At 28.6% G+C, this 14,826-nt stretch overlaps 1 protein-coding gene across 3 annotated transcripts; it reads left to right on the top strand.

The window, feature by feature from the left end:
* The first annotated feature begins 9,179 nt into the window (after positions 1-9,179).
* LOC133670504 (alkaline ceramidase-like) lies at positions 9,180-14,405 on the top strand. Of its 3 annotated transcripts, none has more exons than XR_009834101.1 (4): positions 9,180-9,336; positions 11,102-11,428; positions 12,864-13,447; positions 13,966-14,405. XR_009834101.1 is itself a non-coding variant. In XM_062091006.1 (3 exons), the coding sequence occupies exons 2-3, from the start codon at positions 11,178-11,180 to the stop codon at positions 13,375-13,377; spliced, it is 765 nt and encodes a 254-aa protein (XP_061946990.1). In that variant the 5' UTR covers positions 9,180-9,336; positions 11,102-11,177; the 3' UTR covers positions 13,378-13,719. The 3 variants fall into 3 exon arrangements, 1 of the variants encoding a protein (XP_061946990.1); XR_009834100.1 differs by having other exon boundaries at positions 13,914-14,405; XM_062091006.1 differs by lacking the exon at positions 13,966-14,405 and having other exon boundaries at positions 12,864-13,719.
* Positions 14,406-14,826: the final 421 nt, after the last annotated feature.

Raw genomic sequence — 14,826 nt, 5'->3', positions numbered from 1 at the left:
TTAGTCTAATTTATAAAATTTTCAATCATCCTCAACACATGAGGGTTTACCAAGGAACCCCTTATGATTTTGCAACAGAATAATTTCTTAGAAGTCTCATACTTTTCAGTCCTACTAGTTGCATCAAGCAACTCTTTAAAATGCATAATTATTACATGGACATCCATATTTCCATGTTATCTTTGAAGTTCAATTGACATACTGGCTATCATAATACATGTAGTCTGCTTATTTTTATCAACATGACATTGATATTCATTCATAACTTCATTATTTGCATCCTTAACAAGGACACAAGGAATATAATTTTCAAGAACATATAACCTTCTTTCTTGATTAAGAAAAATTCTTACATTTTGATATCAGTCCAAGAAGTGTGGTCCAGTTAATTTATTAGCATCAAGTGTACTATATAAAGATATTTTTTTTTACTCATAGTAATCTATCAACCTATTCATGTAAAGATAACAATAATTGGTTTCATGCATAGATCTTTATAACCAAATTAGATAAGTTCTTTAATTATAATTTGATCTCTCACTATTTAGTTACAAATTAATAACCTTTACTATTAATTTAAGAAATCTTGTTTAGATTTTCTAGTGGGCTAGGATCTCATTTAATTTATTCAACATTTAGTAACTCAACAAATAAAAATAAATTAAATTTAGTAGATAACATAATTTATTAATCACATCTCTATGTGACTCCTATATCAGTTACGTGACAACTCTTTATCTAAACATATCATATATGTTTTTTCTAACTACTTCATCTAGTCTTTTATAATCATAAGTAACTCATTCAAATCATATAAGTTAATTAAGTAAGATCTAATTTTATAACATTAAATATATTTGATTAATAATGACCTTGAGTAGTTCAATAATTTATCCATGAATAGAACTCTGATTTTATGTATTAAAATCAAAAGGTAACAAATCATGTTATTAACATGTACTTTATATGTTAATGAGGGATTTATTATTTTATTTAAATCTCATTCCATGGCATTAGTGATATATCATACATAACAATTATATATAAACATACACCCATTCTAATTGGATGATTATGAACATATCTATACTAATTTTCTCGAGTAATTAGGTGGTCAAAAACTTAGGTAGCTATTGAAAATCTTCATAAGTCATTTGCGAGCATCATAGTTATAACTATCATCCCCTTTCTTTCTCCATCTTGGATTACAAAATAGATTTTCCTATCTAAATTTTTACATTTCTAAATTACATAATTTATATAATTGAATAAGAAACCTCAAGTTATATTCAAGGGGAATTAGATGAAAAAAGAATTTTATAACCTAGAAAAAATAGAAAAAGACAAGACACACATGTCATATTTAATATTATTTAACTATAAAAACACATTCATAGTGGTATTTAATTTAATGTTCATAATCATCAATAATGCATAATAACACATTAATATGCATAAATAAATACATTGCATGCTTCAATTCTAATTATTGGCTTTGTGTAATTTTTAAAATAATATTTCTAAAACTTAGAAATATTAAATCAAATCAAATTAGATAATTTCCCAAACATAATAATTTTATTTAATAGATATTTAAAATTTAATAAGAAAATTAATCATATTAAAATTTTTCTTAAAATCATAAACTATTTTAGTATCAATTAAATATGATCTTTCGACTTAAAAACTCTATTTAGAAAAAATTATTATTCCAAAATATTTTAATTAAATTTTTTTATTAAATCCTAATTCAATTAGTATAACACAAAAATAAAATAAAAATGGATTAAACACTTCATTCAATCCTAATCTAATTAAAAAAAAATCAATTATGCAATTAATTTAATTTAGGGTTTTGATTTTAATATAATCAATATTTTATATGTGTAGGGATATAATCGTAATTATTCTCAAAATATCCTATTATAATAAGGTTTAATTTGTAAGGGTAAATTTATAATTTAATCCTCAAAAACCCTAAAATTAAATAAGGGTAGAATTATAATTTTGTTTCTCTTCTCCTTTCTTTTCTACTTATTGCTGATAATAAGCTCACTGCCCACAATTAGTGACAACAAAACAACAACGACATGCTATTGTTGTGTCACTTGTAGCGTAGAGCAACAACTCTATGCTACATCTGCCATTAGCACGAGGTTGTGCTGGTCTAACAGTGTATATGACATGGTCTAGCCAACAGTGAATGCTAGCAAAGGTTGTCAAAAATCTTTTTTTTACATTATATATATAATATAAATTCTGATTGTAAACTCAAATAGTAAAATTACAAATAAAATATTTTAATTAATTATATATTGATAATTTTAATCAAGTAGAAATAATAATATAACACAATAAAAATAAAAATAAAATAAATAATATAAATATCCAAACATCTTAAAATACATATTTCAAATAAAAATTTATATATAATTTAAATAACTTAAAAATACAATTATATCCATATAATTTTATTAACTAAAAATTAATTCTTACCAAATCTTCTCGGAGACCAAAGTCATGTGAAATTCAGATATAATAATAAGGTGAAAAAACCAATCATGACCAAATTCTTTAGACTATAATTAAAGAGGAAAAGTGAGAGGGGTAGAGATGGTAGTAACCCAGCACTATACAAGCGACTTGTCAAGAGGACGGTTACGAAGCCTCACAAGGGCTCCATGACCTTTTTCGAAGTTTTCCTCTCATACAAGACCAATATTTGGCAATCTCACTTGCATCTTTCCTACAGTTATTTTACAAGCACACTACACACCAAATACGATAAAGCATGGCCATAACTAAGCTACAGTCTTCTCTTAATCCCCTACGCACGCATATAGATCTACGATCTCTTTGATGCAATTATTTGTTATGATTAAACATGAACATATAGATCTATGATCTCTACTGCAGTTGTAGACATCAGTAGTCGAAAACAAAAGAGAAAATCACATGACATGCCTTTTCAACTGATCTGAAGCAAGAAGGCCAAGACAATGTGTCTGAATCTCAAACAATGGGAGTTATTGCTCTCCTCTTTGACTCCATCTCTTTCTCGCGATCTCTCAGTTTTTAGCAGCGGCAATAGCTTTGAAATGCGTGTAAGGCAATGGGGTTGAGAATTTGAGATTTGAGTAAAGGGAAAAGGGGAGATTGGAGGGTGGAGATTGTGGGTTGATTGCCAGGGAACTTAGGGACAATGACTCATGGAGTGACTCAGTCAGCAAAATTTTTAAGTTTGGTTAAACTCGTGAAATCATTCCGATTTTACCGAGTTTAACTGATTTTGATTGAGTTTGACTGAGTTTGATCAATTTCGGGTTTTTAACCTGATTTCACACGTTATATACATGTTGACTCATAAAATCATATAATTTTACAAGTCAACTCGTAATTTTAACAACATTGGTGCTAGCAAATCTAGCATCATTGTTGGTGGTGCAATAGCACCCCAAGTGGTGTACTTGGTAAGGTAGCTTTGATTGCTGCCTCTCACATAGCAACGAGCACCAGAAGACCTAGCGTTGCTACTGGTGGTGGTGCCACTTTTTTTTTCCATAAATCCTGTCAGATTTAGAAAATCTAGGCTAGTTCTGATAACCAGAATAGTAACCAAATTTTAAAACAAAAATCATAAGAGAAATATTTTTTGGGAAAATAATTTTTCACACAAATTTAATTCGCAATTAATATTAATAATAATTAGAACATGTAATTAACAATTCTAATTGTCTAATGATGGCTCCGTTATCATTGTTAAGTTTATTGAAACACTTAAATACAGTAAAAATGATAAATCTTAATTTGTTATGGCCTTATGGGAGTCATAAGATCCTTTTAGATAATCTAGGGTTGTTTAGGGTTTATATAAAAATTACCAAAAGATAAAATATCATTTTCAACTTCGAATAATTACTTCAAGGTTAAGTTGTCATAAACTATAAGTCGTTAAAATGTCCAACTTTTAAAATATCATAAACCCTTTTTAGAAGAGAGAGATTACTATTTCTTTGATTGCTAGGTTTTTTTTTTGTGTTTTTCAGATTTTTTATACTATATGTGTACTGTATAAAAAATAAAATGCATATTATTTTATTTATAGGAAAACCTGAAAACCCTATAAATAATAAAATAACAATTTATCCCTTAAATACTATTACATGTATTATTTCAGGATAATTTTAAAAATTTATTCAATTAAGTCCTTACTTAATTTTTTTTAGGTATAGAATTGTAATTCCTTATATAAATTACATTCTAGTTCTTAGTTTCTAAAACTTATTAGTCACACTTGATTAAGATTTGAAACTTTTTTGAAATCAATACTGTTTGAGAACAAATAAGACTTTTTTCCTAATTCATCTAGGATGATGAATTCTCTTTTGATTACTCAAATACCTTTACATATTTCATGTTATACTCAATATATGCATGTTTATTACCATTGACTAGGATAACATGATTAAAACGTAATATTTTCTATATAAGATAACTTATTAATTTCAACTCTAAGGATAACTTACACAACTATCACGTATGTTTTTTCATCGACGTATATGATCTCTCCACATAAAACTCTCATGTGGGTCAATTCAGTGTATATATCACCTGACAAACACTTACATATTAGTTCTAAGTATCCCTTATAACTCAACTTATGAGAATAACTACTTCATTTCATAAAGAAAAGAATATAATATGTATTAAACTCAACGACTCTAAGTAATGTATAGTCTTAATAGAGCATTGATTATGAACATTTATGAACAATACTTTGATGCAATATATATAAATCCTATAATTATAGTAACTTTATAATTTTATTTACAAAACATTTTTGTTATAAGAACTTTATCTTTACTTTATATTTATTAATCAAATATTTAATGAATATTAAAAATAAATAAATTTTTTTTAAAAATAAATATATTTATATGAATAAAATCAAAATAATAATCACATGTAATTAATCTTTTAACTCCCTGGCATATTCAATATCACCGACGCATGAACAAAATTTATGTTTTCTCTTTTGATAATTAGACATAAAATTTATGTTCGGGGCTAGAAGAAGTTTTGGAAAGATGCAATGATCCTTGGCAAACAAGGAGGGCAGCTACGCATGAAAAATGAAAAAAAAAAGATAATAATAATAATAATAATAATAATAATAATAATAATAATAATAATAAAAAAAAGATGCAATGATCCTTCAGCTTCTGCCCTGCTTCCAAAAAAATCACCCGAAAGCACTCACCACAGCCATTAACAAATAGTCTGGCTTTCTCCCTTCAAACTCCACATGTCCTCCCCATCGTTGATTCAGAATTTGCTTACATAATAATAATAATAATAATAATAATAATAATAATAATGTGTATGGCAATCTAAGGATGAAAATAAATGAAATGAAAATTTCTTTATTTGGTTGAAAAAAAGTGAAGGAAAATTAGGTATTCATTATTAGGATGTATAAATGGAAAAGTAAAGAAACACAAGTAATATTATACTTTCTTTTAATACATTATCTTTACACAATAATAATAATAATAATAAAAGTGTATTTTCAGTTTAATCTATTATCAATTTTATCAATTAAAAAAATGTGTATTTTCCCATTCATAAAAAGTCATCTATTATCAATTTTATCTATTAAAAAAATATGTATTTTCAGTTTAATCTAATTAATTATAATTTTAAAAAATTAAAAATTTATATAAACTTCCCTATATAAACTTTCTCTCATTACTTCTAATATCATCAGTTTTTGGATAATGATGAATTTGACCCTCTTTCTTTTTTTTTTGTCTGATGGAGGAAAGAAAAGCAAATTGAGCTAGATCTTCTTTATTGAAAATTTCAATTTAGTCCTTGTATTTCTAAATCTATTCATAATTAGGTCTATGATTTTGAATTTTGCTTTTTATCTTTTCGATTAAAGCGTGTTTGAGATTCTAGTTACGGTTGTTTTTTAAAGTGTTTTTCATTCCAAAACATATTAAAATAATATTTTTTTATTTTTAAAAAATTATTTTTGATATAAACACATTAAAATGATTTGAAAATATAAAAAACATATTAATTTAAAACAAAATAAAAAATATTTTTCAAAAACGTTTTAGACTCATAATTTTTACAGTTTTTCTAAAAAAACAGGAAATAAATGAAAAGTACTAGTTTAAGATTTTTATAAAAACAAAAATTTAATATGCATCTACTTCACACAAAAAGTCTGAACCATCTACGTTTACCTTTAAAATATCATTCTAGCTACCAAAAAAATAACTTTTATATTAATAAAATTCATAAGATTGTGTAATTAATTAAATTTAATTATCAAATAACATTAAAATAATATTGTAATATTTACATAATTATACTACATTCATCATGTATATCATACAACCTTATTTATTTCATCTCTTTATTTTATCAATTGAATCGCATTTATAAAAACATTTCTTCAATATTTATATAGATATCTATTATATTGGGGATGTAAAAAAAAGTGATTTTATAAAAACACAATTAAGACAAACTTCGAATATATGCCGGTAATCTTAATTTTTGCACACAGTATCATTTTTTTTTTGTACTATTTTAATTTCTTAATAAGGATTTTTTTTAAAATTACTTAACAAAAACATTGAGTTTTTTTATATATATAATCATTTTTTTATAAAACAAAAGATGCAAGTGAAAATATGGATATTATTTAAAAAAAATGAATAAAAGTTTTTAATTGAGAAGTTTTGAAAGCTTAAAGGTAAACATGTATAAAATATTATTTAATAATAAAATTAAAACTATATTTTATAGTTTGTTTGTATTTTTAAGATTTGTGGAAAAAGGTAATAATGATCGAATCAATCATAATCATAGACAAGGTTGTAGATTTTGTTCCGTTTTGATCGATATATATCATACCATTTTGAAAAACAGAATAAAATGTAAAAATTTTCATATCACTTAGAATATCAAGTATTATAGATTTCTCGTCTAAATTCTAATTGAGATGTTATGAGCTTACTTTATTTATTTCATTTTGGATAAAAATTTGATAAAACTAAAATGTGATTTTATTATCTAAAGAATAAAGTAAAAATACCATTGAATAATAATTAACTAGAGCTAGCACATCTTTAATTGTTGTAATTTTAGGATTCAACAAAGGTAAAATATTAATATTATCATATTAATAATAATATTGAAATTGATTATTATTATTATTATTATTTTTATTATTATTATTATTTTAAAATTAAATTTGTTGCTAATATATATGATTTATATTCATGTTTGTACTTTACAGAAATTAAAACACAACAAAAAATACTTTAAATTCTATTAGCATTTATAACATTGATTTTTATTGAATAAATAGATACGCAAAGAACATAAAATTCTTGATGGAAAGAATTTAAATTGGAAGACTATTGAGACATTATGATATACTTTGATTTTAGAGAGTGAAGAGATTTATTTTGATAATGATGATGAAATTAATAGAAATAATTATTTATTGAAATGTTTAATTGACGACTTTTTTTATATACCATCACAAAATCAAGATTTTTATTTATATGTTAATGATGTAGATGCTATTTGATTTATGCTTCTTTGTATTAAAACCTTTTATATTTTAAATATTTTTATATTTTATTTGTGTTGAATTACTTCAATTTATAGTTATTTTATTTTTATATTTGAATTAAAATTAAAATTATTAAATTCCTATTTTAAATCATATATATCACCAAATGAACAACAAATTAGTTCAAAATCAAAATTTATTGTTACATTCAAGGTTGTTAAAATTACGAGTTGACTCTTAAAATCTTACGATTTTACAAGTCAATATGTATCTAACGTGCCAAATCAGACTAAAAACTTGAAATTAGTAAAATCAGACTTAACTCGTGTAAAATCAATAAAATCAGTAAAATTGGTAAACTCGGTCCGATTTTACGAGTTTACTAAATTTGTGATATAAACCAATTCAGGTCCAAATTTAGCCTTAAAATATCTGCTAACTAATTTTACGAGATTAAACATATCTTTCAAACCATATATTGGATAAAGCTGGAATTTTACAAGAAAATATTATATACATGAAAATATATTGTGGAAAAGTTTTAGGTCAAATGGAGTTAGGGAACATAACTCCATTTCAGAGGGTCAAAGTTAGTAAACTAATATTGTCAAACAAGACCTTCTTATACTATTTGAGACATATCTAGAGCTATAAGTGAAATTTTACTTCGATTAAAGTTGGGATATAAACTAGACATTTAAAACTTTCCAACTATATATCATACGCCCAATTATTCATCCAAACAAGAGAGAACGGCATATTTGAAATCAAGACTCAGATCTGCCAATAATATACAAAAATTGAAGATTCGGGCTACATGAAAGAATTTTAACATAAAGACTTTATTTATTTATTTATTTATTTATTTTTAAATAATTATTTTTAATTTGAATTTTTTCTAGCGCATTAGACATTGTTAAAGAGTTATTTTATTATTGAATTTATGTTAGTTAATTACTAATTTAAACTCATTACCTTACAGCAAAAAAAAGGATTTATCAAGACTTATTGTGATACAACCAAGTTATCACTAGGTTTATATGTGCTTCCTAATTCCTATCTTTCAGTGATTTTTCTGTATTGAGAAATTTTATTCCGAGACTTTTTATTTCTCCATATAATTAATTTATTGATTCATACTATCTATTTTTCTTATTTGATTTAGATCACTTATTAATTATAATATTGTTGACTTATTTTATCAAATTTAAAGTTATTTAATTTCTATAATTATCAATATATAATTAGTTAAAAAAATTATTTATAAGTTTATAATTTTATGATTTGAGTTTACAATCCAAGTTTATATTATATTTTTCATATTATATTAAAAAAATTTTGTAATCTTGATTACATTAAAAAAAAAAAAAAACACCAAAGCAAGCTAAAATATTGTTTAGAAGTTTAATAGAAAATAAAATAGGGCAGCACGTATCCAACACGCGACGTCCAATGAGTCCAATTATTAGCGATCAATGAAAGGTGATAAAGTTCCTAGACCAAAGCAATCCGAACCGCTCACAAATCTAATCCAACGAATCCATTATCTTACACGTGTCCTTAAACACTCCCTTCAAAAAAAAAAAACCCTTCTCTCCACGCGCCCAGTCACTTTGTAAAGCCCTAAACCATTCCCGTACCGTTCCCGAATTGGCTTCTGCTCCGTTTTGCTGTTGCCCTTCCAATTATTCGAACAAGGAAGAGTCGTTGCAATATAGAACAGATCTGATTGCTACAAGGTTTGTTTTTCACTCAATTATTATTCTCACTTTCTCTTTTGCTTTAGCTATGTAATGTAGGCAAATTTTGATACTGATTATGCGACGTAGTATTTTCATTTTATGTTTTTTCTAATGTTTAGGGTTAGATGAGTGAGAATTATTTGAGAAATAACCAAATTTCGTGCATCGAGTCCCTAGTACATTGATTTTGGCAGAATGTATTGGACCATGCATTATTACCTAGTCTTGTTGATAAGTGAAACTAAATATAATCAAGTTAAAATTAAATAGATGAATGCTATGAAGATTAGTTTTTAGTAGTTCCATTTTTGTTATTATTATTATGTGCGTGTCAATGCCGTTCGATGCGTTTCTCAACTCAGGTGAATCTGCCCTTGTGTGTTGCAACTGTTTTGTTTTTGTTAAGTTTGCAATTTGTATGCAAATTTATTTTCTTGATAATCGATAGTTGTATTGCTCGCTATCATGTTTTGGAGCAATAAATGTACCGTTGAGAAGCCCGGTGGTAGTAAGTATGGTTATGCTTAAAAGGGATGGATACTGTTTAATGCTTTACTGAATTGATATTTGGACTTAGTTTAGATGGATTTATATTTCTTTTGTTTAATTCTAATTTAAGTAGACTTACCATGTAATCTGAGATCACACTTGGATGTTGATGTATTGGAAACCTTTAAATGTAGGAAACAGGAGTCCTGTCTACTAAACAGTGACCTGAAATTTTTCTTTCTTTTTCATGAACGCAAAAATTGTCCTGAGTTGCTAATTTCCACCATGGTAAATTGCTAAATAGCTCATTTGGTGACCAGTGCTTTATGAGTTATCTTACCTTTAGGACTTCAACGTGGTTATGAATGCTTTGAAGCTGCCTCTATACTTTGCAAGTTCTTGTTAGATGTTAGATATTTGATTCATTTCCATGTATTTGAATTGCTGTTGTCGTGAATGTCGATTTTGCCAAGAATTTAGAAAGCAAACTACCTTAGCGTTTCTGTCGTTGTATATTGATTAAATATCCACGTAATTATTCAAAATATGTCTGGTTATGGTGTATGAAGTCAGTATCAGCATCACTAAATAGGATGCTTTCTAGTTCTAGTACTATTACTTGGAGTGGCTTTGGATGCAGATCCCTATTAATGCAGGCTATTAAAAAGAGAAGTAGTAGTTTGCATGCAGTCAGAGAAGCTTCTAGATATAGAGAAAAAAAACATTGTTTTTTTCATCCCCTATAATGATTAATAATTGTTTCCCTAAACCGTGTTTTGATTATTTTAATAGCATCTGCCCCTGAAGATATTGTACTTAGTATTTCAGCTATGTATATTAATTAGAAAGAGGATCCACTATGCATACAGAGTGTCTGAACATGCGAGAGAAGCTCTATTTATGCTCTGATTCTACTTATATGCATACATATGCAAGTCGTTAAGGAAAATTCACTTTCTCCTCTTTCCCTTGTTGTGAATATAATTCCCTACATGCTTTTGTTTATTCTTAAATGTGCCAACTGCTTACATCTTAGTGGTAAATTTGCAACTGCGCTGCTACCTGCTACACTGTTCGGGCCTCAAAGTGAAACAAATGTATTTTTGCATTAGAGTAAACTGGTCAGATTGGGCACGCAATGAACAATTAGTTATGGGGGACAGGATCTATTACCTCCCTTTTCTTCTCTTTTCTCTCTGTCTTTCTCTCTCTCTTATTATTTATTTATTTTTCTAAGGTTCATTGTCTCATCTCTTATATCACAATAATGCAGGTTATGATCCCTTCAATATTCTAGCTGAAAGTGTATGAGTTGAATTATCATACACTTTGTGCATATACATTGAACAATGGCAGAAGGAATATCGAGCTTTTGGGGCCCTGTAACATCTGCAGAATGGTGTGAAAAAAATTATGTGTATTCATCTTATATTGCCGAGTTTTTTAACACCATATCAAATATCCCAGGCATTCTTTTGGCACTCGTTGGCCTTATAAATGCTTTCAGACAACGGTTCGAGAAGAGGTTTAGTATACTTCACATGTCTAATATGATACTTGCCATTGGAAGTATGTTATACCATGCCACTTTGCAACACATGTGAGTACTCTTCTCTATTCTCCTATCTTGTTCATCATCTTCTTCTCAACTGCTTCTCTAAAATGTGGACGGTTAGCAGCTCCTATATTTTGCCCATGGAACCTGTTATTGTGTAGGTAGAAGTGTGTGTGTATTTTCCTTTAGATGGATAAAATTCTTAAAAAGTTCTTGGTTTTGAATTTATGGCATACAATGCTGTAGGGGAGTGAGGGAAGGAAAGGAACACATACTTTGTTGATTTTTTTTATGGACTTTGTAGATTGACCAATCATTCATGCTTCTTGGTTTTGTATTGGGTTTCATCCCCTTAATTCCTTTAACTGATTTCTCAGACACAAACACACACAACCAAGGAAATTTCCATTCAAGAATATTCATATTAATGTAAAAGAGCCCTTGAGCTTTCCTAGCTTAAGCAAAAGAATAAGGAGGATCAATCAACCATTGACTTTTACCCTTGAAGTTCCTTTTGAAGTTCTCACTATATTGTTTCCATCAAGACTGTTTGTTTTATCAACAAACCCCCCCCCCCCCTCACTTTTCATTTTCCTTACCCATGCTTTGAGGCTTCTTTATTTGTTGAATGAAATTCAGATAAAAATCTTGTTCTTTAAGTACTTTGTATAATTAGAACTCCAACTTAGTGCTTCCCAATCCTGTCTTTTTTTCTCTTGTGAATGCCCTATTAGTTGATTGTTAAAAAAAAAAGAGAAGAAAAATACATCTCCAGCCTACCTCTTATTCAATCCCTATACTTACTAAGGGTATAATAGTGCTTGACCAGCAAACAACATGCTTTGGGCACAACAAGGAGCAAGTTGTGAACTCGGTATTGGAAATGGTTTTTAGATTGAGAAACATGGAAGTTGTAGATTCAGTATTCCAATGAGTGGATAGGACATTGTATTGTATGTGTGATGTGATTGGCTAGAATTCAATAGGGTGGTTCTTCAGATTGCAGCTAGATTTGATGAGGTGCTGGTGCTGATGATTTAAAGAAGTGTTCAATTCCATATCTTATTGCGGGATGATAGGGTTTATCGTCTGGAATGCATTGCCTCATCTTATTTTATTACCTTAATTGCCAATGAATGCCCCAGAATTGCAAAAACATTGAACTTCCTAATTTGTCCTGCATCTGCTTAAAAACAAATTTTATGTTATAAGAAAATTAGTTTATTGCATCTAGTCCCCTCAATTTCCACTGTCTCCGTCTCTTCTATTCATCTCTTCTATCCCGAGATAGTAACCAAGCGCTACCTTAGCAGGTTCAGTAATATGGTTTTTTAGTATTTATTCTCCTGTGGAAAAAGTTGGGACTCGAGACCTGTATTTTGATTTTTTGGATTTCATTTCCAAATCATGTGAACTTGTTTTGTTTGCTCGTTTATTCATTATGCTGATTAAGGTATTTGGTTCTTTTGATTATCTTCAGGCAGCAGCAAGGTGATGAAACACCGATGGTTTGGGAAATGCTGTTGTATATCTACATCCTTTACTCTCCAGATTGGCACTACCGAAGTACGATGCCCACCTTCTTGTTCTTTTATGGAGCTGCATTTGCAATTGTCCATGCATTGGTTCGTTTAAGAATTGGTTTCAAGGTACATTATGCGATACTTTGCCTTCTCTGTGTTCCCCGGATGTACAAGTACTACATCTACACAAAAGATGCATCTGCAAAGCGGCTTGCAAAATTATATTTGGCTACCATTTTCATGGGAAGTCTTTGTTGGCTTTTTGATCGCCTATTCTGCAACAACATTTCTCGGTGGCACTTCAACCCCGAGGGACATGCTTTATGGCATGTCTTGATGGGGTTCAATTCATATTTTGCAAACACTTTCCTGATGTTTTGTCGTGCTCAGCAGTTGGGTTGGAATCCAAAAGTTGCCCACTTCATGGGATTTTTCCCGTATGTGAAAATTGAAAAACCAAAAACCCAGTGACAGGCGCTGCAAAGCAAATGGCATCTTTCCCTTTTCACCTCGTTTGGAGGCAGATATATGGTTTTGGCAGGTTAACAAACAATAGCAAACACAATTCTTTTCTCCTGCATTTTCTAAATGGTTGTAAATGATAGCTGAACATTTTGACATCATTAGTTGGATTGTTCCATTTTGGTTGATTTAAGTTGTATAATTAGTGCTTTTGCCCTGAAGAAAATGTGCGTGGAGGGTACCCTATTATTTTCCTGCATGACAAAGGTTTTCATTCTGTTTAGCCAAAAAAATGTAAATTGCCATATTTATTATCCTCCCTTTAATCCTAGTCTGCGAACATTCTGATTATGAGAAGTTTCTGGAAAGATCAGTTGCCAAATTCATTAATGTGCTGCATTTTTTTGCATGCGCACTGTAAACACCAGACGTTCTTTCAATTGAATTAAAATTCCTCATGTTCTTCACGTTTCTTGGAAATAGTTTTCATTTTTTATTAGACTATATATATTTTTATCTTTCACGTATTTTGGAAGTGTTTTCAGTTTTTATTAGAAGATGCTTCCGTGGATGAACGTCACATATAATATAATGCAGCATGAAAGTTTACGCCATAAGCCAACTGTTAGGGGGTCAAACATGCCAAAGATGCACCGAGGGACGCAATGGGCAGCGGCAGCCTACCTGACGGTGGCAAATTTGATTGGCAGCGTGTAACGGCTGTGAGTAGTGGGTTAGCGTCAGTTTGGACTTGGGAACAATCCGAGACATGCAGCATGGCAGGGTAGTGGGTGGAAGACCGACAGAAGTTGCAACCATTGGGCAGTTATCAACAATTAATTGTTTTGGAAAAAAAATTTTCTGGACTTGTCTTGATCTTTTTGAGGTAGTTTTTATTGTAACTTCTGTATAGATTATCTATAAATACGCCATAAAGGTTGTGTAGCAAGCAGATTCTATTGCATTGCACACGCAAGAGAAACTTTTGTTTTTTTCCCTTGTTAAAGAGTTAATAGAGGTTGGGTTTTTGCTAGTAATTCTTGTGTAGTATTTTGATTTATTTACTTGTGTAATTCCGCTTGAATGAAACAAAGAAGAGGATAAAACCTATTTTGGTGAATGAAACATCTAATTGGAAGCAAACACAAGTAAAATCTACTGCACTGTAGATTTTAAAGGATTTTTTTATTAATAGTTCATGTAAATTACTGTTAAAGATTGGATATTTAGATAACTTGTAATTTACAATAACTCAGTCTTAAAAATATTAATCAAACCTTCAAAATAAAATTTGATTTTTAAGCAATCTTTATCCAAATTCTAAATGACCCTTTATCGTTTTAATTGCATTTAAAAGTTTTGAGAAACCTAACAGTTTTATTATATTAATTAATTAACATCAACATCGGAATTAATCTTCCAAAATAATTGTCACTTAATAGATATTCCACTTTGATT

The sequence above is a fragment of the Populus nigra genome, chromosome 13, assembly GCF_951802175.1.
Source record: "Populus nigra chromosome 13, ddPopNigr1.1, whole genome shotgun sequence".
NCBI lineage: Eukaryota > Viridiplantae > Streptophyta > Magnoliopsida > Malpighiales > Salicaceae > Populus > Populus nigra.
The sequence above is the reverse complement of the archived record's forward strand: the minus strand, read 5'-3'. Positions and strand labels throughout refer to the sequence as shown.